The sequence below is a fragment of the Sapajus apella genome, unplaced genomic scaffold (genome assembly GCF_009761245.1).
Source record: "Sapajus apella isolate SASKATOON/1434 unplaced genomic scaffold, GSC_monkey_1.0 scaffold16, whole genome shotgun sequence".
NCBI classification, from domain to species: Eukaryota; Metazoa; Chordata; class Mammalia; order Primates; family Cebidae; genus Sapajus; species Sapajus apella.
Genome location: NW_022436956.1, coordinates 14,026,089 through 14,051,064, shown reverse-complemented (window position 1 = coordinate 14,051,064; position 24,976 = coordinate 14,026,089). Strand labels below are relative to the sequence as shown.

The 24,976-nt window shown below is 41.5% G+C and overlaps 1 protein-coding gene across 1 annotated transcript in view; it reads left to right on the top strand.

Moving 5' to 3' along the window:
- TECTA (tectorin alpha) overlaps window positions 1-24,134 on the top strand; it is a 78,432-nt gene extending 54,298 nt beyond the window's left edge. Inside the window, exons 14-23 of the mRNA XM_032285166.1 lie at window positions 1,997-2,283; window positions 4,139-4,419; window positions 7,170-7,280; window positions 7,652-7,854; window positions 9,121-9,284; window positions 9,746-9,994; window positions 21,065-21,227; window positions 22,314-22,401; window positions 22,682-22,798; window positions 23,345-24,134. Of these exons, the coding sequence (XP_032141057.1) occupies window positions 1,997-2,283; window positions 4,139-4,419; window positions 7,170-7,280; window positions 7,652-7,854; window positions 9,121-9,284; window positions 9,746-9,994; window positions 21,065-21,227; window positions 22,314-22,401; window positions 22,682-22,798; window positions 23,345-23,445 (1,764 nt within the window). The 3' untranslated portion in view covers window positions 23,446-24,134. The remainder of the gene's footprint in view (window positions 1-1,996; window positions 2,284-4,138; window positions 4,420-7,169; window positions 7,281-7,651; window positions 7,855-9,120; window positions 9,285-9,745; window positions 9,995-21,064; window positions 21,228-22,313; window positions 22,402-22,681; window positions 22,799-23,344) is intronic.
- Window positions 24,135-24,976: the final 842 nt, after the last annotated feature.

Here is a 24,976-nt window from a genome sequence, read left to right as displayed (position 1 = left end):
CACTGCATCCTCCACCTCCCCGGTTCAAGCGATTCTCCTACCTCAGCCTCCTGAATAGCTGGGATTACAGGTATGTGCCACCACACCTGCTAACTTTTGTATTTTTAGTAGAGACAGTGTTGCACCATGTTGGTCAGGCTGGTCTAGAACTCCTGACCTTGTGATCTGCCTGTCTCGGCGTCCCAAAGTGCTGGGACTACAGGAGTGAGCCACTGCACCTGGCCACAGTGACCAGATTTTAAAGAACCAAAGTATGAAGATGCTTTAAGCATAAGAATGAACACCATTTGGTTCTTGGCTGATGATTCCAAACGCAGGAGACTTGCAGGGTCTCAGAGCCAGGACAACAGCATGGCTGCAAATCGGGCTTCAGGTGATCAAAGTGTAGTTAAATCAGTTCTTACTCTGATTACTTTCCAAAAAGCATCTCATTTGTTTTTAACAGCCCTTAAGGTTATTCTTGGCTCTGCCCTCCTGTAGTAAGATCCACCCTTCATCTCTGCCATCCTTTCTATAAGCTAAGAGAAAACAAGCATTTGCCTACAAAACACCATCCTGTGTAGAAACCCGAGCACAACTCCATTATCCAAGGGCCCCATGTTGACATGCTGAGGGGCAGGAAATGGGAGGCTGCAGGGGGTGAATTTCTCTTAGGTTGGCTCCTCCTTAGGCCCATTGCCTGGTTTCTTGTTTATCTTACACCTGTGTGTAAATAAATGTACCCCCCCGCCCACCCCCACAACAAATATGGCTCTCCAACTTGAATTCCTCTCACCCCTTCGATTTAAGAAGCTCATCTGCTCAGATGAACTGTTGATGGTGACCCAGTCTCCCAGCTAGAGCAGGCTGCTGCAGCAGGTCACCCTGAAGGATGGAGCCAGGCCTAGCGCTGTGAGCACAGAGAGGGAGGGACCCAGAAACAGACACGTTAACATTTTTTGGAATTGAGTGTTAATGCGTGTATCTGTTTTCCACCTGCTCAGATAATCAGGCCTTGGGTGTATCTTTAATTAAAGAGTCATCAAATAGTGTATTATCCATCGTCAGGAAAAAGACCAGCAGTATTTTGTGAGCTTAAAATGAAGCATCTGAAATTTAACACTGGTTTTAACTTCAGTGAAAGGTGCTACTGTTTTCGACATTCTCATTCCTTTTGCAAATTGGCCTAGATAGGCAACGACAGCATTGGTCCAGAGTCCAGGAGCTAGAAAATGAAAATGACCACCTGAGAGAGCAAAACCGGCATTGTGGCTGAACAAAATACCCCAAGCTAGCCGAAACAGTAGAGACTCGTGTTTTTAAAAGGTGTCTGCCTTTTTTTTTATTTTAAGGTACAAAAGCTACTAATAGTCTGGGGAGAAAATTTTTATTTTGTAAGTACAGGAAAAGCATGTTATATTCGGTCCCAAGGGCTAAGGAAAGAAGATGTTAGAAAGCAGGAAAACGACAAATGCAGAAAATAATGTGCCTGCAGGTCCTCTGGGGGAACCTCCAGTTTGAACATTATAAACAAGAAAACGATAAACATGGATGCCCAGATCCACTTTAACTGTGTTCAACTCCCCTTGGCACAGGATTAGGATTTCATTTGCAGTAATTGGTTTATGCTGGGGAGAGTTTTATACCAAAATCCACTCATTCATTGTGGGCTATACTTTTCTCAGCTTTCCTTACCTCGCACCTCCTCTCCTCTACTTCTGCTCCTTTGGAGCAACTATGCAGTAACATGACTGAACGCCTTTAAACTCTAAGGCAGGGGCCGGCAAATCTGCTTGCAGCCTGTTTGTGTACATAAAGCTTTGCTGGAACACAGCTACACTCATTTAGCTGCGTAATGTCTATGGCCGGGAGGGATGCTGCAGGGACATGAGTGGAGTCATTGAGACAGAGATCACAGGGCCTGCAATGCCCAAAATATTTTCCCTGGCCCTTTCCTGAACAAGTATGCCAACCCTTGCTCTAAGAGTACTTTCTCTCTTTCTCCCTCCTCCACTAGGTGAATGGCACACAAGTCAATGTTCCATTTATAACTGGTTTGGCCACCAAAATCTACAGCAGTGAGGGGTTTCTGGTGATTGACACCAGCCCAGACATCCAGATATACTACAACGGCTTCAACGTCATTAAAATCAGCATCAGCGAGAGGCTGCAGAACAAAGTGTGTGGTCTCTGTGGTAACTTCAATGGGGACCTAACAGATGATTATGTGACCTTGCGAGGGAAGCCGGTGGTGAGCAGCGTAGTGCTGGCCCAGAGCTGGAAAACCAATGGCATGCAGAAGAGGTGAGGGTGTAGAAGTTCAAGCCTGTGGCCCAGGTCCTCTCATGTCTGTGGGTGGTGTGAATGAGGAATGCACTTTCCTTAGCACTGCCCCTGCCCTCCTACAGAGATGAGCCAAAGCTCTTTGGAGTTTTGATGCTAAAAACTGGCACATCAGAGGCCCCAGTAATTTCGTGAATTGCAGAGGAAGGAGTTGGGCTTAGATGATATGACTAAATTTTCATGTCATCCAGCCCTTGGCTAAGCAGAAGAGTGTGCCCAGGATGAGAACTCTGCAGCCTTGACCAGCTGCCCACCCGGGACATAGGTACCCTGCTGGGCATGGAATTAAGAGTTGGCTCAGAAGGAGAAGGGCTGTCTTTGACTTCTGCCTCCCTCCCTCCTTCCCTCTCTACCTCCCTCTCTCCCTCCTTCTCTTCCTCCCTTAGCGCTGGGTCTAATTGTGCGTCCTTGCATCTTACAGGAAGGCTTGACTGTGGTTGTGTAGATAGAAGTTGGTGGGAATCAGGAAAGCCTTTTTTAAAAACAGAAGTTACAAAGGTTATTATCAGGCCCACTCTCTTTCCCTGGCCATCAGGGAGAGAGAGTGAGCTAAAGAAGTTATTCCAAAGGTTTTTAATTTAGGGCCCCTCGGAGCTGCTAAGTATGTTGATTCCTTTCTGGATCTGTAGATACGCTTCTGTTTCTTGTTAGTTCTCTGCTTGTACAATGGCTCAATCACATTGCTTTACATGTTAGATATCATCTAAATCCTCAGCCATGGAAATCACACTTTAAGCCCTCTCTGACCCTGCCCCAAGTGGACACTGAACAACGTATCATATATTAGACTATCCTGTGAATTATGGGACTCAGAGCTGTGAAAAACCTTGGGTGATATCTTATCCAATCTCTTCCTTTCCTAGGTGAAACAGAGACTAAGACAGAGAATGACTTACGTAAGGGGGCCCCATGTATGGCAAAGCCAGGACTAGATTCCAGGATTCCTAATTTGGTGCTTACTCTAGAAGCCATGTATTGACCCACAGATAGAAAAGAGAGAACTTTGGACATTACATTTAGAACACTACATTAAGCCATCGAAGTGTTTCCAAAGATAGGCAAAGTTCAGTTCCTCCTGAGGAATTAGAATTCTGTTTGAAATGCTGGCCTGCCTCCCTCCCTCCCCATTCCCTTCCCTTCCCTTACCCTGCCATTCCCTTCCCTTCTCCCACTCTCCTTCCCCCAGTCCCCTGCCCTCCTCTTCTCCCCTGCCCTCCCCCTCCCTCCCCCTTCCCCTTCTCCTCCCCCTCCCCCTCCCCTCCCCTCCCTTTCCTTTCCTTTCCCTTTCTTTTAAATAAACTATTATCAGCTGGAAACCAGCTTTCTTTTAATGTTTTGCTTTTGGTCTCTAATAGCTAAAGTGGAATTGGCTTAGAAGGCTTCATTTCAAATCTTTAATTTCACCAAGTATCATTACTACTATCTTCATTATTGGTTATTATATCGATACCTGTTAATGGTTATTATATCAATTATATCAATCATATCAATCAATTATGTCAAAGTGTTCATGGTTATTATATCAATATCTGCCTTTCATATGGCACTTTGGCCACTAATCCATCATCCCACTTTACCCTCACTGTATTTCAGTGATATAAACAACAGCAATTACTGTTTCGCTTTCTTAGATGGATAGAATAGAGACCACTAGTATCTGACTTGCCGAAGGCCACAAAGCAAATTAGTGTTGGGATTGACACAATGCACTAACTTCAGGGGTAGCAAAACAGGTGTAGATGTGGTTTACCTTCCACTGGAGATCTCAGATGGCTGTGTTTGCTTCACTTAGTCTGACCAGACCTCTTGCCCCCAGCTGTAACGAGCTGCAGTTCTCACAGTATGCAGCCATGTGTGACAATGTGCACATCCAGAAGATGCAGGGTGACGGCTACTGCCTGAAGCTCACCGACATGAAGGGCTTCTTCCAGCCCTGCTATGGGCTTCTGGATCCCCTCCCCTTCTACGAGTCCTGCTACCTGGATGGCTGCTACAACCAGAAGAAGTTCCAGCTGTGCGGCTCCCTGGCCGCCTACGGGGAGGCCTGCCGCTCCTTCGGGATCCTTAGCACCGAGTGGATTGAGAAGGAGAATTGCTGTAAGAGAATTATTTTATTTCTGTGGATTCCATTTTCCATAAATAGAACAGCTTTGCTGGTAGCCTTACTTTTTCTAGGGATCACGGGTCCTCTCCAGATTTACTCATAGATCTGCTTCCAGGATTGGATAGTAGAGAATTGTGAACTGCAGCTGAGATTCGGTGATGGCCCCTCCCAGGGAGCCTAACCCACCTATGGTTCCTGTCCAGTTATGGAATTTGGAAAACAAACATGAGAAGATGGGGCTCTTTGGGTTGGAAGAGCCCTGGTAGAAGGACCTAGTGTGGGATTCCCCCTAGATTTTAGTTCCCAAACAGCTTCACCTTGGCTCCTTTAACATGAGCTGATCCTCTATCAGAAAGGGAAGGCATAGGGCAGGTGGAAGGTGGAGCTGGAACTGAGCTGGTTATGTGTACCTGGGTTGAAAGGAAGCTGCAGTTGACTGTGGAGATTACACATATTAAATCAGCTGGTAAAATAAAGGTATGTAGAATCTTGTGGGGTTTTTTCATGTGTGTTTTGTACCCTGACCCACAACACCAACCCAGTGTGTATACAGGTACCACTGTGAAAATAGGCTGACTCCAAGATGTTACATACACATTGGTAAATTTGTGGACTAAACCTGATCAAGTGTAGGAATACACTTAATTCAGAACCAAAAAACAATGCAGTTAATTAAAATACATTTCAGCAATTTCAGAAACTGTTAAGAAGCAAATTACTAGTCTCTGTTGGAAACTAACAGAAATATTTGTTATTAATATTTTACTCTGCTGTGTTAAGAATACTTTCAATAACTTTAAAATTTCACTGTTTTGAACTTTTCAAATTGTCAGAAATGTTTTTTCTTTTTGAGATGGAGTTTCACTCAATCTCCCATGAGTGCAATGGTGCAATCTCGGCCCACTGCAGTCTCTGCCTCCCAGGTTTAAGTGATTCTCCTGCCTCAGCCTCTCGAGTAGCTGGGATTACAGGCACCTGCCATCATCCCTAGCTAATTTTTGTATTTTTAGCAGAGATAGGGTTTCACCATGTTGGCCAGGCTGGTCTTGAACTCCTGACCTCAGGTGATCCACCTGCCTCGGCCTCCCAAAGTGCTGGGATTACAGGTGTGAGCCACTATGCCTGGCCCAAATTTTCAGGAATTTTAAAAAATACATATATCATTTTAAAAACATACTCAAAGCTTCCCTCTGTCTAAGGGCATGTCTTATTTGCCACTTGGCAGATGGACTACCATATTTGTAAATGAACTTTTCCTTCCTATGCGCTGTAACCTCTGTGCCATGTTTCTATTAGTCTCCTTGTCATTCCTATACAGAGTTGGTCAATCCTTACATTCACTTGGTGGCTGCCATATGCTTAGCACTGTGCTAGGTGCTGAATATACTGGGCCAGTGAAAGGATCTTTATAAAAGGGAGCCTTTTAAAAATAAATATGATCAACTTATGCTGATGGCTTTCTTTCAGTTGTCTTTCCAGAAATTAAGACATGCTGATGCTGAGCCATCCATGCACTCCCACCTAATGTAATTAGTTACCTACCAGAGGGACATGGCAGCTGAGTCAGAAGAGGTGTATGGAGCTGTGGGCAGCTTGTTTTTTTTGCTTTGTTTTTAAACTCTTTTTTCCCTGTGTGTGTGGGTATGTGTGTCTGTGGTGAGAACATTAAACTCTACTCTTGGTAATTTTCAAATGTACAGTGTATTGGTACTAACTATAGCCACTTTGATGTACAGTAGATCTCTTGAATTTATTCCTCTTGTCTAAATGAAATTTTGCATCCTTTTAAAACTCTTTTTAAAAAAAACTCTGGAAGCCAACTTGGCTCCTGCTGGGATTGAACAGTTGTTTCTTTAGCACTATCCATCATATACTGTGATGAACAGGAGGGATAGTCTGTCCTGATAGGCAGAATGATTATTTAAATAAAGAAATAAATATCTAAAAGAAAATGCTCCTAATTAGTGGTTCTCAAGCTGAGGCATTGACTGTCTTGCAGGTGATCTCATCTGTTACAGAATGTTGTTCATAATAACATGATGATGATGCCCCCCATAGCGTCTTTATTTTACTTATAGTTTTACCCTTTTGGCAAAACAGAACCATGAATCTAAGTCAATGTTGGTGAGTGGTGTGGAGGTTTTTCCTTTGTCTATTTTTACAAAATCAAGTAGAAGATCATGGGGGAAAGTGGGCCATGAATCGAAAAGGACTAAGAAGGCCTGGTGTGGGAGACTTCTCCGGGATCGTCCTGGCCTTAATATGTTCATTATTGATACATATTTATTGTGCACCAGCGATGAGATAGTTGAGGGCTGGGATGTAGAGGTAAATGATTTGGATGCTACTCTTTATATACATATCAGTGCAAATTGTTGTGCTATAGTGTAGTGGGTGCCATGATCGTGTGAAGATTACTGGGGCTAAGAGTATCTGTGCGTTCACTCTTCACCACTTACCTTCACTTTTCGCCTTGGGCAAGTTGTAACTGTGAAATAGAGCTTATAATACTCAGCTTGAGGAGCATTTGTGAGGGTCAAAGAAGCTAATCCAAGCCCATAGCAAGCACCTATTTGCTAGCTGTTGATGTATTTTCTGGAAGGTTGACCTGTCTGTTAACTTGTAGCTGCCATCTGACCATTTCCAATGTGATTAAAGTGGCAAGTCCAGAGTGGAACCAAATGCTATGGCATGTAGGTGTGAAAGTCAAGTTGTGCATGTTTCTGCGTGTTTTTCTTTTTAGCAGGAGTGGTTGAAGATCCCTGTGTGGGGGCGGACTGTCCCAACCGAACCTGTGAGCTGGGCAACGGTGGGGAGCTGTGTGGCTGCATCGAGCCGCCCCCCTACGGAAATAGTGAGTGATACGGGCCACCTCCCCACCCAGAAAGGCCCCATGGGAGATGCTACATATGTTCAATATGTAGCTTACAGAAAAGTAGCTGCTACCAACATGGTGGTGGAAGACCTGGGTTTGTAAAGAGAAGACAGAAGACACTTTGTTAGCATTTTGTTCTTTTTTTAAAAGGCTCCACTAATGCCCAAGTTACTGCTTTGACTGAATTCATTTGCTCATTTGGTCTGATCAAAGCATAATTAGAAACACTGCAGCCTTTGGGTGGAGATCATTTGCCTCTTCTGAAGGAGAATGGTAATGGAATGCTTTCTCTCACTCCTGCAGCGAGACCAACTCCACTGATTTGCGTTTCATAATAACTGTTCCCACAGACTCACATGACATTATTGATGCAGAGGTGACCTGCAAAGCAGCCCAGATGGAAGTGTCCATATCCAAGTGCAAACTCTTCCAGCTCGGTTTTGAGCGGGAGGGTGTGAGGATCAATGACAGACAGTGCACCGGCATCGAGGGGGAAGATTTTATCTCCTTTCAGATCAACAACACCAAAGGAAATTGTGGAAACATTGTGCAGGTGAGAGAACCAGCAGGAAAGAGCACCTGGCAGAGGTAGCGACAGCTTCAGGTGTTTGCACATTTATTGTCCTTAAATCCAACTTCAGGGTGATCTGCTTAGAAATATGCTCCTTAGAAAACAGAAAGAGGCATGTGCAAAATGAAAGACAGCAGGCACAGTCATCATTTGATGCCAAGTGGCTGATGGAGTTGAAAGAGTGATGTGTTTTTTCCTTGGTTCGTGATGCCTTCTCTTGTTCTTTATTCTGTGTGGACAGAATTGTGACTTCTTTTATGTTTCTATTGTGCTTTGAGGTAAATACATCCAGGCTTGGCTATTTCAGTGGGTAAGGGAGTCCCAAACCTCATTTAACAGGTGGCTTCAGGCCAAGTGTTGTGGCTCATGCCTGTAAACACAGCACTTTGGGAGACCAAGGCCAGAGGACTGCTTCAGGCCAGGAGTTCAAGACCAGCCTAGGCAATGTAGCAAGACCCTGTCTCTATTAAAAGAAAAATCTAAAAATTAGCTGGATATAGTGAAAGTACCTGTGGTTGTGTCTACTTGGGAGGCTGACATGGGAAGATCACTTGAGCCCGGGAGTTCAAGGCTGCAGTGAGCTATGATAGCATCACTGCACTCCAGCCTGGGTGACAGTGAGACCCTGTCTCTAAAAACAAAACAGAACAAAAAAACAGCTGGCTTCAGAAATATAGTGAGGTCCCAACTTTTAATGTCAGATTATCCAATTATAGGTTAGCAAAGCATCTTCTTTCTCTTCTTTTTCCATCTTGCTGTGTGTCTTCTCTTCATGGTTCTATTCCTTAAAACTTTTATCAGAGGCTGAAGGGAGTAAGGAGGTGAAACTTGCGCTTGTTCATTTTGGTCCTTGCAGGCATGTCTGGTGATGGATTTGGTGGAGAAGAGATTTCAAATTGAGCATTGAAAAGGAAGATTTCTATTGCCCAGCAATGGAAATAGTTCATGCTATTCCTAGCTTGGGGTCCCACAGACAGCTGGGGTCTGGTAGTGGTTAGAATTCAGTAGTACATGAAATCACCGTCCACGGGTATTCAAGGTTATCAGACTGAAGGGTGCTACTGATAATTATTGTAATACTTTTTTCCCCCAAGTAAATCCTAAGGCCAGCTCCATGCTGATTTTTACTGGCCTCTAAGTTATGTATGGAAGGAAGCCATGTCTCTGCTTTCAGGGATATGGATTTAACATGTAATCTACGTACTTATTCCCAGATGTAATGATTTCTGACTTCCCCTTGCTCTGCAGTCCAATGGCACTCATATCATGTATAAAAACACAATCTGGATCGAAAGTGCCAATAACACTGGCAACATAATTACCAGAGACCGCACGATCAGTGTGGAATTTTCATGTGCTTACGAGCTGGATATCAAGATCTCCTTGGATTCTGTTGTGAAGCCTATGCTAAGGTAAGGCATCTCACAGGCTGTGCACATTGCTTTTTCTTTTCCTTGACAGTTAAGGTTAGCATAATCAAAATTGCTAGCGTTTGTCTTTGATGCCCTAGGAAAAACATAATTCATGTTTCTTGAGCCGAAATGCTTTCAACCAGCAATGTTCAATAGAAATCTCTGTGATGACAGAAATGTTCCATCTGTACTGTTTAATGTGGTGGCTACAAGTGGCTGTTCAGCACTTGAAATGTGGCTCAGGGGGGCTGCAGAATTGAATTTTTAGTTGTATTTAATTTTATTTCATTTAAATGTAAATTGCCCCATGTGGCTGGCAGGTACTATATTGGACAGCACAGCCTTAGACTTTGCTACTACATGCTTTGCTCTCTCTCTGCATTCTTAGCCTGAAAAATGGTAGGTAATTGAATAGGTAACATTGTATTGGGTGCCTGTCTAATCATTGTTTTCTGTTTCAGTGTAATTAACCTGACAGTTCCAACCCAAGAAGGCAGCTTCACCACCAAGATGGCGCTCTACAAAAATGCCTCCTACAAACATCCTTACCGCCAGGGCGAAGTAGTGTTGACGACTCGAGATGTGCTGTATGTAGGGGTTTTTGTGGTTGGAGCTGACTCCACACATTTAATCCTAACGCTCAACAAGTGCTATGCCACACCCTCCCGAGATAGCAATGATAAGCTCCGATATTTCATCATTGAAGGAGGGTGAGTAACCTTTTTACAGAGAACAGTCTCAGAGTTTCTAGTGTAATATTGTCTGCATCATTTTTTAGACAAGGGAACGGAAACTATTGTTTGTTGGCTGCCTATAAGGCCAGCATTTTGCATTTATTAATTCATCTAATTCTGAAGACAACCTATGAGGTAGATATTATAAGCCTCCTTTTACAGGCAATCAAGTAACTTGTCATACAGAAATTTAGTGGTAGGTATCCCAAGTCCATGTGGCATTAACTACAAGATGCTTTATTCTCAAAGGGGGGATTCTGTGCTGTTTACTTTGAACTTCAATTTGGGAGGAATGTGGAATTCTGGAAATGAAAGACTATAATGAGAATAACTACAGGTTGATGAACAGGGCATCTATAAAAATAAAAAAGAAATTGACATAATAGCTGATAGGCTCAACAAGTTTCTTTTTATCTACCACTATATGCTTACCACCTAGTATATTTCCTGAAACATAGTGATTACACAACAAAATGCCTTGAATGAATGAATGAGAAGAAAAGACTATAGACCAACCACAATAATTATCTTTATTAAAGAAAAACTTTCTGGTTATGTTAGACAGTTTGCATTCATTATAATAGATTTTATAACAATTCATGAAATAGCTTTATTGCAAAGAAAATTTATATATAATATCATTTATTTGCTTTAAGTGTAAAAATCAGTGGTTTTTGGTAAATTTGCAGAGCATTGCAAATATCACCATAATCTAATTTTAGGACATTTTCATCACTCCTTACAATAATTACTTTTTATATGAATTTATTTTAAAAATCTATTGATACATTTACATATTTATGAAATACACGTAAGATTTTGATACATGCGTTAAACGTGTAGTGCTCAGATCAGGGAATTTAGGATATCCATCACCTTGAATATGTATCTTTTCTTTGTGTGGGGAGCATATCAAATCTTCTCTTTTGGCTATTTTGAAATATACAATAACTTGTTGTTAACTGTAGTCACCATGCTGCGCTATCGAACACTAGAACTTATTCCTTCCATCGAAATGCATGTCTGTAGCCATTAACCAACCTCTCTTCATCCCTGCTTCTTTCTCAACCTCTGGTAACTGTCTACTCTTTACTTCCATGAAATCAACTTTTTAAGCTCCCACATGTGAGTGAGAACTTGACATATTTGTCTTTGTGTCTGGCTTATTTCATTTAACATAAGACTTCCAGTTCCATCCATGTTGTTGCAAATGATAGGATTTCATTTCTTTTTAAGGCTAAATAGTATTCCCTGTGTATATATATCGCATTTTCTTTATCCATTTATCCACTGATGTATACTAAGGTTGATTCCATATCTTGGCTACTGTGAATAGGGCTGCAATAAACATGGGGGTATTGGTATTCTTTTGATGTACTAATTTCTTTTCCTTTGAATACATATCCAGTAGTGGTCTTGCTGGATTATGTGGTAGTTCTCTTTTTAGGGGTGTGTGTGTGTGTGTGTGTGTGTGTGTGTGTGTGTGTGTGTGAAACCTCTGTACTGTTTCCCATAATGGCTGTACTCATTTATATTCTTACCAGTAGTGTAGAAGAGTTCCCCTTTCTCCATATTCTCACCAGCATTTGTTACTTTTTGTCTTTTTAGTAATAGCCATTTTAACTGGCATGGCATGATATCTCATTGTGGTTTTGATTTTTATTTCCCTCATGATTAGTAATGTTGAGCATTTCTTTCATATACATGTTGGCCATTTGTATGTCTTCCTTTGAGAAATGTCTATGCAAATCCTTTGCCCACTTTTTAAATGGATTATTTGTTTTCTTGCTGTTGAGTTGAGTTTTTTGCATATTCTGGATACTAATTTCTTGTTAGGTAGATAGTTTGCCAATATTTTCTTCCATTCAATGGGTCATTTCTTCACTTTGTTGATTGTTTTCTTTGCTGTGTAGAAGCTTTTTAGTTTAATATAGTCCCATTTGTCTATTTTTTGCTTTGTTGCCTGGGCTTTTGAAATCTTACCCATAAAATATTTCCTTTACCAAAGGTGAAGCAATTTCACTTTGCTTTCTTCTAGTAGCTTTATAGTTTCTGGTTGCACATTTAAATCTTTAATCCACTTTGAGTTGATTTTTGTTTATGGTGAGACACAGGGGTATAATTTAATTCTTCTGCATATAAATATCCAGTTTTCTCAGCACTAGATTTTGAAGAGAGTATCCTTTCTCTAGTGTATGTTCTTGGTGTCTTTGTTGAAAATCAGTTGACTGTAAATACATGGATTTATTTCTGAGTTCTGTTTTGTTACATTGGTCTATGTGCCTGTTTTTATACCAATACCATGCTGTTTTGGCTACTATAGCTTTGCACTATACTTAAAAGTCAGGTAGTGTAATGTCTCCAGCTTTGTTCTTTTTACTGAGTATTGCTTTAACTATTCAGGGTCTGTCGTGGCTCTATACAAATTTTAGGATTTTTTTTTCTATTTCTGTGAAGAATGTCATTGATATTTTGATAGAGATTGCATTTAATCTGTAGATTTTTGAGGGGTAGTATGATCATCTTAACAATATTAATTCTCCCAATCCATAAGCATGCACTATCTTTCCATTTGTTTGTTCTCTTCAATTTCTTCCATCAGTGCTTTGTGGTTTTCCTTGTAGAGCTCTTTCACTTACTTGGTTCAATTTATTCCTAGATCTCTTATTTTTTGTATGTATTATAAATTCAATTGCCTTCTTGATTTATTTCTCTGCTAGTTCATTATTAGTGTATAGAAATGCTACTGACTTTTGCATGTTATCATTATGTCCTGCAACTTTACTGAATTTGTTGATCTGTTCTAAGAGTGTTTGATGGACTCTTCAGGTTTTTCTGTATATAAGATCATGTTATCTGCAAAGGGACAGTTGACTTTCTCTTTCCCAATTTGGATGTCTTTTATTTCTTTCTCTTGCTTGATTGAATGGGCTAAGACTTCTAGTACAATGCTGAATAAGAGTGATGAGATTAAGCATCCATGATTTGTTCCAGTAACTTTCAGATTTTCTCCATTCAGTATGATATTACCTGTGGGTTTTTCATATATGGCCTTTATTATGTTGAGGCATGTTCCTTCTGCACCTGATTTCTTAAGAGTTTTTATCATAAAGGGACCTTGAATTTTATCAAATTATATTTGTGCATCTATTGAGATAATTGTATGGTTTTTATTGTTCATGTTTATGTGATGTATGGCATTTATTCATTTGTATATATTGAAACATTCTTGCATCCCTGGAATGAACCCTGCTTGATCACAGTGTATTATCTTTTTCATGTGTTGTTGGATTCAGTCTGCTGGTATTTTGTTGAGGATTTTTGCATTTATGTTTAGATATTGGCTTGTAGTGTGTGTGTGTGTGTGTGTGTGTGTGTGTGTGTGTGTGTGTGTGTGTGGTGTGTCCTAGTCTAGTTTTAGTTTGGAATCAGGGTAATGCTGGCCTTGTGGAATGAACTAGGAAGAATCCTCAAATTTTCTCCTCTTCAGTTTTTTTGAAATAGTTTAGGAAGCATTGATGTTGGTTCTTCTTTATAAGTATGGTAGAATTTAGCAGTAAAGACAACTGGTCCTGGACTTTTCTTCGCTAAGAGACTTTTTGTTCCTGATTCAATCTCATTATTGGTTACTGGTCTGTTCAGGTTTTCTATTTCTTCCTGGTTCAACTTTGGTAGGTTGTATGTGTCCAGGAATCTATCCATTTTCTGTAGGTTTTACAAAGTGTATAGTTGTTCATAACAGTCTCTAATGATTCTTCATATATCTGTGGTGTTAAGTGGTATTATCTTCTTGTATGGTTCTCATTTTATTTGGCTTTTCTCTTTTCCCCTTAAGTTAGTCTAACTGGTGCTTTATCAATTTTGTTATCTTTTCAAAAACCAAGTTTACATTTCATCGATTCTTCATTTGTTTTAGTCTACACTTCATTTAGTTTTGGCTTAACCTTTATTATTTTTTTCCTTCTACTAATTTTTGGGTTTAGTTTTCTACTTTTTTAAGTAAGTGTATATTGTAATAAACTTCCCTCTTAGCACTGCTTTTTGTTGTACCTCACATGTTTTGGCATGTTCTGTTTCCATTTTCATTTGTTTTAAGAAAAATTTTTAAATTTCATTTTTAATTTATTCATTGACTCAGTGGTTGTTCAGGAGCATGTTATCTGCTTCCTATGTATTTGTTCAGTTTCCAAAATTTCTCTCATTATTTCTAGTTTTATTCCATTATGGGCTGAAAAAAATTGTTGATATGATTTCCATTTTTAAAAATTTGTTTTTTTGAAAACCAAGACTTGGTTTTTGGCCTAACATATGGTCTATCTTGGAAAATATTCTGTGTACTAATGAGAAAAATGTGTATTCTGCAGCTGTTGGGTAAAATGTTCTGTAAATACCTGTTAGGTCCATTTGGTCTAAAGTACAATTTAAATAAATTTTTTGTTATTGTTGATTTTCTTTCCAATGTTAAGAATAGGGTGTTAAAATCCCCAACTTTCATTACATTGGAATTTATTTCTCCCTTTAGATCTAATAATATTTGCTTTATATATTTGGGTGCTCTGGTATTGGATGCATATATATTTAGAATTCTTGTATCCTCTTGCTGAATTTATCCTTTCATCATTATGTAATTATCTTCTTTGTCTCTTTTTACAGCCTTTGACTTAAAGTCTGTTATATCTGATACAATTACAGCTACCCCTGCTTACTTTTGGTTTTGATTTTCACACATTGTCTTTTTCTATCCCATTACTTTCATTCTATATGTGTCTTTGCAGGTGAAGTGAGTTTCTTGTAGGCAACATACATTTGAGGTTTTTTTTTTTTAATACTTTAAGTTCTGGGGTACATGTGAAGATCGTGCAGGATTGTTACATAGGTATACAGGTGGTTTGCTGCATCCATCCCCCCATCACCTACATTAGGTATTTCTCCTAATGTTATCCCTCCCTAATCCCCTCACCCCCTGCTACCCCTCCCCTAGCCCCTCCACCCCTCAACAGGCCCTGGTGTATGATGTTCCCCTCCCTGTGCCCATGTGTTCTCATTGTTCAACACCCACTTATGAATGAGAACATGTGGTGTTTGGTTTTCTGTTCTTGTGACAGTTTGCTGACAATGATGGTTTCCAGCTTCATCCATGTCCCTGCAAAGGACATGAACTCATCCTTTTTTATGGTTGCATAGTATTCTATGGTGTATTTGTGCCACATTTTCTTTATCCAGTCTATCATTGATGGGCATTTGGGTTGGTTCCAAGTCTTCATTATTTTAAACAGTGCTGTTTAAAATACATGTGCATGTGTCTTTATAATAGAACGATTTATAATCCTTTGGATATATACCCAGGAATGGGATTGCTTGGTCAAATGGTATTTCTATTTCTAGATCCTTGAGGAATCACCACACTGTCTTCGACAATGGTTGAACTAATTTACACTCCTATCAACAGGTCAAAACTGTTCCTATTTCTCCACATCCTCTCCAGCATCTGTTGTCTCCAGATTTTTTTAATGATTGCCATTCTAACTGGTGTGAGGTGGTATCTCAATGTGGTTTTGATTTGCATTTCTCTAATGACCAGTGATGAGGAACATTTTTTCATGTTTGTTGACTGCATAAATGGTTTGTTTTCTTTTTAGCCATTCGGCCAGTCTATATCTTTTAAGTGGGGAATTTAATCTGCTTACATTCAAGGTTATTATTGATAAGTGAAGACTTATTCCCATCATTTTGTTTATTGTTTTATGGTTGTTTATATACTCTTTGTTTAATTATCTCTTATCATTTATTATTGTGGTTTGGTGGTTTTCTACAGTAGTAACTTTTGGCTCCTTCTCTTTCTCTTTTGTATGTATGCTCCATCATTGAGTTTTACACTTTTTTGTGTTTTTATGTTGTCATATGCCATCGTTTCACTTTCGAATGTAGGACACACTGAGATTTTCTTGTAGGGCTGGCCCAGTGGTAAATTCTCTCAGTTTTTGCTTGTCTGGGAAATACTATTTTTTTCTTCATTTTTGAAGGATAGCTTTGCTGGGTATAGTATTCTTGATTCGCAGGTATTTTTTTTCTCTCAGAACTTTGAATATATCATTGAATTCTTTCCTGTCCTATAAGAGTTCTTCTGAGATATCTGCTGTTGGTCTGATGGGATTCCATTATATATAACTTGATGCTTTTCATTCACTGTTTTTAGAATTCTCTTTGTCTTTTACTTTTGTCATTTTGACTGTAATATGCCTTAGAGAAGACATTTTTTGGGTTGAATCTATTTGGGATCTTTGAGCTTCCTGTATGTAGATGTTTATATCTCTTGCAAGACTTGGGAAGTTTTTAGCTATTATTTCATTATACAGATTTTCTATATCTTTCCATATCTTTTAACCCTTCTGGAACTCCCAAAATTAGAATAGTCACTTTATATTATAAATAATGTCTTGTATTTCACATAGGATTTCTTGTTTCTTTCTTATTCCTTTTTCTTTCCTTTTTTTTTTTTTACCTGATTAGGTTATTTCAAAACTCTATTCAAGTTTAAAAATTCCTTGTTCTGTTTGATCTAGTATATTGTTGAAGCTGTTGATTGAATTTTTTTTTTAAATTTCATTCATTGAATTCTTCAGTTCCAGAATTTCTGTTTGGTTCTTTTTATATGTCTCTTTGTTGAATTTCTCACTCAGATCATGAATTGTTTTTCCGATTTCTTTGTATCGTTTACTTGTGTTTTCCTGTATCTCACTGAACTTCTTTAATATCATTATATTTCTTTCTCAGGTATTTCATAGATTTCTTTTTTTGTTGGGATGTGTTGCTGGAGAATTATATATATATATACATATTATATATTATATATTATATATATAATATATAATATGTATATATATATTTCTTATGTCCTTATGTTTGTTTCTGTGCATCTGATATAATAATTGCTTCTTCCAATTTTATGGATTGGCTTTTATAGGGACAGAGTTCTTCCTATAGATGTATCTATAATGCTGGTTGGGTTTGACTTTGGCTTTGATTCTGGGAGGACACAGTAGTGTAGTCTCCATACGATTTCTTCAACTGTAATCAACATCAGTCATGTCTGTGAGTTAGTCAGTAACTTAGGCTATTAGTGGAGGATATGATGAAGCTTTGCTGGGGAGAGGGATGCCAGGTGGGCCAGTCCTTGGCTACCAGTGGTGGTGATAGCAGGCCAGGCATGCCAACCTTTGGGTGGCATTAACAAGCACTCATGGTAGTAGGTCTGGGTAGGCCAATCCTCAGTCAGTGGCAGCAGTGGGCCATGTGGATGGGTGGATCCTCAGGCCCTAACTGGTGTGCATGGCATCAGTGATGGCAGTAGCAGCAGTGGGCCAACTCTCAGCCCCACAGGCTCACATGGGAGTGCCAGTGGTGGTGATGGTGGTGGGCCAGTCCGCAGGCCCTCAGGTGTCACATATGGGTGAATTCTGGCAGTGGTGAAAGGCTGGGTGGGCCTGTCCTTAGGTTCCCAAAAGGCAAAGTTTAAAGGCAAGTGTATTTGTTGGCAGTGGTGGACAGGGCAGGGCAACTGTAAGCCTCCAGATGATGTGCATGGGTGCTGGGGATAGGAAGCAGGGCAGGCCTGTCTTCGGATCCCTTGATGATGTGTGTGAGCACAGGGATGGGCTGATCCTCAGGTCCCCTGATGGTGCATGTGGGCACTGGCAGTGGGTGGGACAGGTCTGTTGTCAGGTCGCCCCTGATGGTGCATGCAGGCATCAGTGTTGGTGGGTGGGGTAGGTTGATCCCTAGGTCCCCCCAACAACACACTTAGTTGCCAGTGGTGGTGGAAACAGGTTGGGCAGGCCTATCCTTAGACCCCTGGAAGACGTATGTGGGTGCCAGTGGTGAGTGGTGGGTGAGTCAATCCCCAGATCCCTGGACAGCATACATGGGCACCAGTAGTGGTGGGTTGGGCAGGCTTGTCCTCAGGCCCCATGACAGCACCTGGTGGGCTGACCTTCAGGCCCCCTGAAGGTGTATATAAGTGTCTGGTGGCCCTGCTGCTGGGGAAGTGGCAGAGTTGCTGACAGTGGCAGCAGCTGCAGGCAGGTAGCTCTTGGGTTTTGGGGAGCTTGTGCTTCAGCTCCCTTTGTCATGGGGACAGCCTCCCTGATGCATTGCATCACTGTTCCCCAGGGTAAAGGACACTGTGTGGGTTAAAGTGCAGGGGACCCAGCTGCATCACCAAGTCCAGCCAGTGTTGTGAACCTGTAGCCTTTTGAGTAGACATGGCGGGTGGGTGTTAGCAGGGCTCCAGGGATGTGGAGAAGCAGGGCCTGTTGGGCCTTAGGACAGGATATAGTATGATGGGGGCTGGACTTTTAACATGGTACCATGCTGCAGCTGCTTGGGTCTGGGGGGCTGGAGGGTGTGTGATTCAGTGTGAACTTCTTCTCTGGAACAATACTGTTATGCGGAGTTGAGGTAGCACTAGTCTCAGGGCCCAGATGGCTCTCCCGTGGCTAGCGTTACCAAAGTCTGCAGTGGAATATGGACCACTGGGGATCTCTCCATGACCTTTTCCCATATTGGGAAGTTTCTCCTGGCTCCAAGCTGACCCTAGCAGGGCCAACTGCTTTGCTTCCTTCTATTTTCTTGCTTCAGACCTCCTCTGTCCCTCTTTTGCTTAATTCCAGTGTTCTTTCTGTGATGCTGTATTCAACTTGTGATAGTCTACTCACTGTTTTGGTTCATCTTTGCTAGGGAGACAAGTTCTGGGTGCCTCTAGTCAGCCATCTTGAAGCCTATAATAATAATTATTTTTTGAGACACAATCTCACTCTGTTGCCCAGGTAGAGTGTCATGATATGATCCTGACTCAATGCAGTCTCAACGTCCTGGGCTCAAGTGGTCCTCCTACCTCAGCCTCCTGAGTAGCTGGGACTACAGGTGCACATCACCATGCCTGGCTAATTTTCTCTATTTTTTGTAGAGATGGGGTCTCACTGTGTTGTTCAGGCTGGTCTTGAACTCTTGGGCTCAAGTGATCCTACCATCTTGGCCTCCCAAAGTGCTAGGATTACAGGTTTGACCCACCATGCCCAGCCAGCCTACAATAATTCTTTAAGCGGGTGAATGTGTTAATCTGAACTATTTATAAGTGGTAGAGACCAATTCAAACTAGTTTATGCAAAAACCAAGGTGTTTAAAGGTTACAACATCAAATCACAGGAGTGGATGTGACTTCAGGAATGATTGGACCCAGGGAGACAGATGCTATCAAGACTCTCCTCTTGCTTTATCCTTTGTCTCCTCCTCTTTTTTTCTCTCTCTCTCATTGACCTTGTTAGCCACTGGCAATCCTAGACTCACATTCTTACAGCATTGTAACCAATGAGGGGAGAGTACTTCTAGCTCCAGTGCACGGAATCCCAGGCCTATCTTGGATCACTTGCCTATCCTTCATTTGGGGGGTAGGGGTATGCATCATTGCATTTGCCCGGCCTGGTCAGCACCCATCCTGTGGCTGTCAGAGAGTGCTATGATACTGTAATTTGCTCTGTGGTTGAGGGGAAGAGGCATGGTTTCCCAAGTGAAGAAGAATGTGATTCTGGGAAGACAAACAATAGACATTCACTAGTTTGCAGATGAAACAGGCTCAGAAAGGCTAGGCACAGAGTGCACTCAAGGTCACACAACTATCAAGGAGCAGAGAAGGAATCCTTTTAAGTTTTAAGACACACTGACTCCCTAAGTGACTAGGTGTGGTGAGTGGCATGAGTTGCTGAGGTGTATTGTGGAATTTTCAGCAAAGACCTCACTAAGGCATTTGTATTTCTGAGTTGGTGTTTATCCTCCTTAGAGGCAGAGGGAGGGACATGGTGACCACTTGGTGTCCTACAGGCCTAGATGAGTGGATGACAATCACATTTCTCCTCTTGTCCATGTTTCTTCCTCCTCTTACCGTATTCCTTTCCCAACGTAAAAGGGTTAAGATCTGAGACACTCTACAAATGCAAAACCAGATTACAGGGATTGTGTCTCCTTTGAAGGATGTGGTAGCACTTAGCATTTTTAAAATGGTATCTAATAGACTTGACCCAGAGAGGGAAAGTGAGCCAGGGAGCATGTTCATAAATCTCAGCTTACCCTAGGGTCTGTCTGAATAAAGGTCTTCAAATTGAACTGTGGTTGGGTGGGAAGCTACTTCCTCATGTCTTGGTTCCTGGACTCAAGGAGCTCAACAGAGGGCTGTTGGCAAATCCAGGAAAGGCCATTTGCTTGTGCCTGGTCCAGGCATGACTAGGGGACATTTATAAAGGAGAAGGTGCCATAGAACTAGTGTTGGAGAAAGAGCAGGAGTGATGCATTGTACAAAGAGCAGGAAGATCTTCCAGGTGGGGGAAACATTGAATAAAAAGACATAGGACGTAGGACCCTCTGATACATTTGGAGAACTATACATAGTTGAAGCAAGATATCTCGGCCTGAGAGATGTCTTGGCTGACATTGTCTCTTGACTCAATACCACAAGAAAGAAGGGGCTGAGAAAAGTGGCAGGCAGCTACATGAAAGCAACTCTGCAGCTCACCCCGACGGGTCTTCTTTCCCCTCCAGCCTCTACCTATTTTGACATGAGGGAACGATTCCCAACAGGGTTTGGGTCAGGGGCCCCTGCCAACATTGATAATTAACTGAAGAAAGTACAGAAAAAGTAACAATGAATCTTGTGTTTATTAAATTGATATCGGTAAAACACCGCATTATGAGTGGGCAGAATGAGAAACTGAAGCTTGGGGAAATTGAGTGTAGTCCCTGCCGTCGTTTTGTTTTTAGTTGCAGTTAGGATACTAATTCGAGGTGGTATTTGATGTTTCAAAACAAACTATGAAAATATGAAGGAGTGACAATAAGTGACAAACCCATGCAGTCTAGAGGTCACTTTCAAATGTAAAGGCATTTCTGCCATTTATGACGGTTTTATGTGAAATGTGAAATTTTGAAATGAAGATGAGGATTAAAGTGTAAGAGGAAAACATGTGAAGCAAAGATTCCATTACTTTTTCTGAATAGGTGTCAGAACATCAAAGATAACACCATTGGCATCGAGGAGAACGGGGTCTCCCTGACCTGTCGCTTTCACGTCACCGTCTTTAAATTCATAGGGGATTACGATGAAGTTCACCTTCACTGTGCAGTGTCGCTCTGTGACTCAGAAAAGTACTCCTGTAAAATCGTAAGTGAAAGTGTGAAAAACAACGTGCTTAGCCTTATTTCTCGCTGTCTCAGTTTCCCAACATGAGGATTATGAATGCCAGGTGGCCGGGCTGGAATCATGCAGAGATGCTTGGGGTGGACAGTCATCTTTGACGGGACAATGTGAGAGAACACGGGGAAATAATATTATTTACTCTTCTGTCTCTGAAATATCAACCAGTCATTGGCTTAACACTAGACTTTGTTTCTCAAAGCTCAGCACTATTGGCATACTGGACTAAATAATTCTTTGTTGTGGAGGACTGTTCTGTGCACTGTAGGATGTTGGCACCATCCCTCACCCCTACCCACAAATACCAATCACACCTTCCCCCAGTTGCAAAACCCAAAATGTCTCTAGATGTTGCCAGCTTGCCTGGTTGAGAACCACTGTACTAGAGTCTCAAGGAGCCAGACAGCCTGATTCTGATGACCAGTGGGCCAAGTTCCACTCCACTACAGGACCAAATTCCTGAGCTCAGGATGCAATTTATTCAGGTGTCCTGTGCTCACCTGATCTACATCAGGGCTCTAGAGGGGGTGAGGGATGAGGGAGCAAACCAGTCATCTCCTCCATGCCAGGCTTCCACCCCCACCACGTATGGGCTGTGTCCTTAAGATGTGATTGCACCAATACCTGGCCCCTAGCCTTTAACATTGCAGCTTATGCTTACACCGTGTTTGCAGAATCAAGATGTGAATTATGGTCAGAGCAACTCACAAATGATACTGCATACATTAGTGTCTGATGAGATACAGCAATCCTATTCCTGGGCAGGGAGCCTCTTTGAATCTAATTCCAGTGTGGATCAATCAGAAATGAAGGAGAGATTTTTGAAAAGGAAAAACTACTAATTCCAGTGTGAAGAGTATATTTAATTCTGTTCAACATATAGCCCAGAGTCCCAGTGGATTCAATGATCAAGAATGCATTGGTTCTAATTAATCTGAGCAGCAATAATGCTTGAGGCCAGAGCCACTGCCTGTTTTAGAGGTGAAAACATGGTGAAGAATAAGTTATCAGCTTAATCGTGTGAAATTTTCCTCCTGGTGTTCTGTCTTGCAGACTTGCCCACAAAATTCCAGGATTGCCACAGATTATTTAAAAGAACCCAAAGAACAGATCATTTCAGTGGGACCTATTAGAAGAAAAAGTACGTATGTTCTCTAAAATACACCCTAAATTACTAAACAATGGGATTTGAAGGGATGGGTTTCACCTCTGATATGGGTCCAGTGGATGAGGAGGCTGGTGTTGGGGACACCGGGTTTGAGAAGATCGCCCGTTTCCTTAAGGAAATCTTTTCATTGACTTACAAATACTCAACAATGGCATTGAGCTTTTCTTTGTCCACTTCTCTTTTTAAAGCCTTGCCTTTCCATACCAGTGGAAGGGTTGAACTGTCTGTAATTTGCCTAACTGCTCTTTTGTAGGGCTGGACTGGTGTGAGGACAATGGAGGGTGTGAGCAGATTTGCACGAGCCGCGTGGACGGGCCTCTCTGCAGCTGTGTAACAGGATCCCTGCAGGAGGATGGCAAGAGCTGCAGAGGTAGACACTCTTCTACCATGGGGCAGGCAGCTAGGGGACACGGGAGGGTCTTTTCCCCCAGAAGGAGAAATTCAGATTTGAAGCCCACTCGATCAGCAAGTCTCCCTTGAAAACTCCAGAAATTAAGAAGAAAAGCTGGGGAACATGCCCGAGGAATTCTAGGACCATGAAAACAAAACAAAAAAAAACACCCTTGCCCTTTCATTTAAAATATGAAGGCGATTAAAAAAAAAAACAAGTTATCCAACCATTTAAGGACCATATATTGGCCTATATCTGGCTGCCAAGTCTACTTGGGCTAGGGTTGGGATTGGGATGCTTCCTCCAGCAAACAAGCCTTAGCACGTGGTTTCCTTGACCTCTTATGAGGTTGTCAGGAAGAGTGGCTCAGTTCCGCCGCTTTGCTGCCGTAGTGCCACTTGGATAAAATGGCTTCTTGGCGATGAAATTTCCTTTCTTTAGCTGAGTGCTGCAAAGACATCTGATCCCTACCAAACAGGTATTCTTCTTTCCTGTGGGACTTACTGCATTTCTCTCTGTTTACAGCCTCTAGTTCTTCAATCAGACTTCAAGTCTGGACACTTCTTCTCATCATGATCCAGATTTCATTATGGCATTTTGTCTATAAATCAGGCACAACCTCATAATTAACTCAAGGTTTCTATATAAAGTACTGTAATTTACTTACTTCAACTCCCTGTAGGATAAAAAGCGTGTGTCCTTAAGTCAAAACCTATTTGAAAATGTCCAGCATTTCAAAATGATGCCACCTGCCTCCTGCAGTCCAAGGTCCAGAAACCAGCGACCATCCAACCTCCTCTTTCAGAGCAGGAAACAGGGCTTCTACAAGCCAGTTGTGGAAAGTATATCTCTTGTGTAAAATTTCCAAACAGTTGTCACTAGAAACTTTGGTTCACATGAAAAACCAGTAAAGAAAAAAATTCTGGTTAGAGAAATCGGACTGGAAATCTGACCAGAGAAATCTGTCAAGCCAGTGCTATTTCTGGATCACAGGTTTTTTTTATAGAGAGAGGGCCTGTTGGAACGATTTTGAAGTGATGACTGGAAGGTTTGACTCCCTCTAAGAATCTTGCTGGCGTTTGGAAGTGTCTGATCTATGATACGTACGTGTTCTGTCTATGAGGCGCTGCTCCCTGCACTGTGTCCTTCAACCTTGCCATGGCAGCTTTGGCCACTGGGCATACTGTTGACCTGGGGAACCCCACCCACTCTCCTACACCCTCAAACCCAATCCCTTCTCTTTTTACAAATCAACCAAATAATTCTTAATGTGTTTTAATCCTTAAATAAACTTTGTGTTCAAGTATTCTCATTACTTGGTGGCTGGAATCATTCTCACTGATGTTACACTTTGTACACTAAATAGCATGCCATGAATTTTTTTTTAAAAGAAGTAGCAGCAATTGGAGCAGGAGGGCACTGTTGGCCAGAACGTTAATGCACTGTCATACTGCTGTTCATGTGTACTTACAGAGCATTAGCAGAGCATTAAGGTGCTGTGTAGAAGAGAAGCAGGGAGCATCCTCTTTTGTAAGTGGTACACAAACACGTATCTGCTATAATTAACTACAAAATGGAGGGTCTGCTAAATATATCCCTGGAGTGCGCTGCTTTTTAAGGGCAAAAACAAAGCAAAACCTGCTTCAGGTTTATTTTGAAATTGTCTTGGATTTAAACGGATAGCATTTTTGTATTTTTCTGAGAATGCTGAAAAGCTGAGCATAAATGCTTAGTGTTCTTGAATGTGAGTGTGGGTGAAATGGCCATTGTCTCCTATGTCAAAGTACTGGCATCACAGTGTCACCAAGCTGAAGGGGTGGGGTGTAGGCTGAGTGTGCACTAAGCTGTTTTGTTCTTCCAGCCCCCTGGGACAGTCAACACATTCTAGCTTATCTCAGCAGTCACACATACTATGCAGCTAAGAGGACCACGGGTATTGATGGAGAAAAATATGTGTCTGCTTTTGCTTGAACATCTTAAGATCTTCTGGGAAAATGCATTGAGATGGATTAAGGAATCAAGCCGTCTACTCTAGCTGAGACATAATACTTCTTCGTCACGAAGATAGAAATGACTGTTAGGCGTGTATTCTTTGTTTGCATGAAAACCTGGATTCCAGACTGTCCCACACTTCAAGATCTCAGGATTCGGATGAGC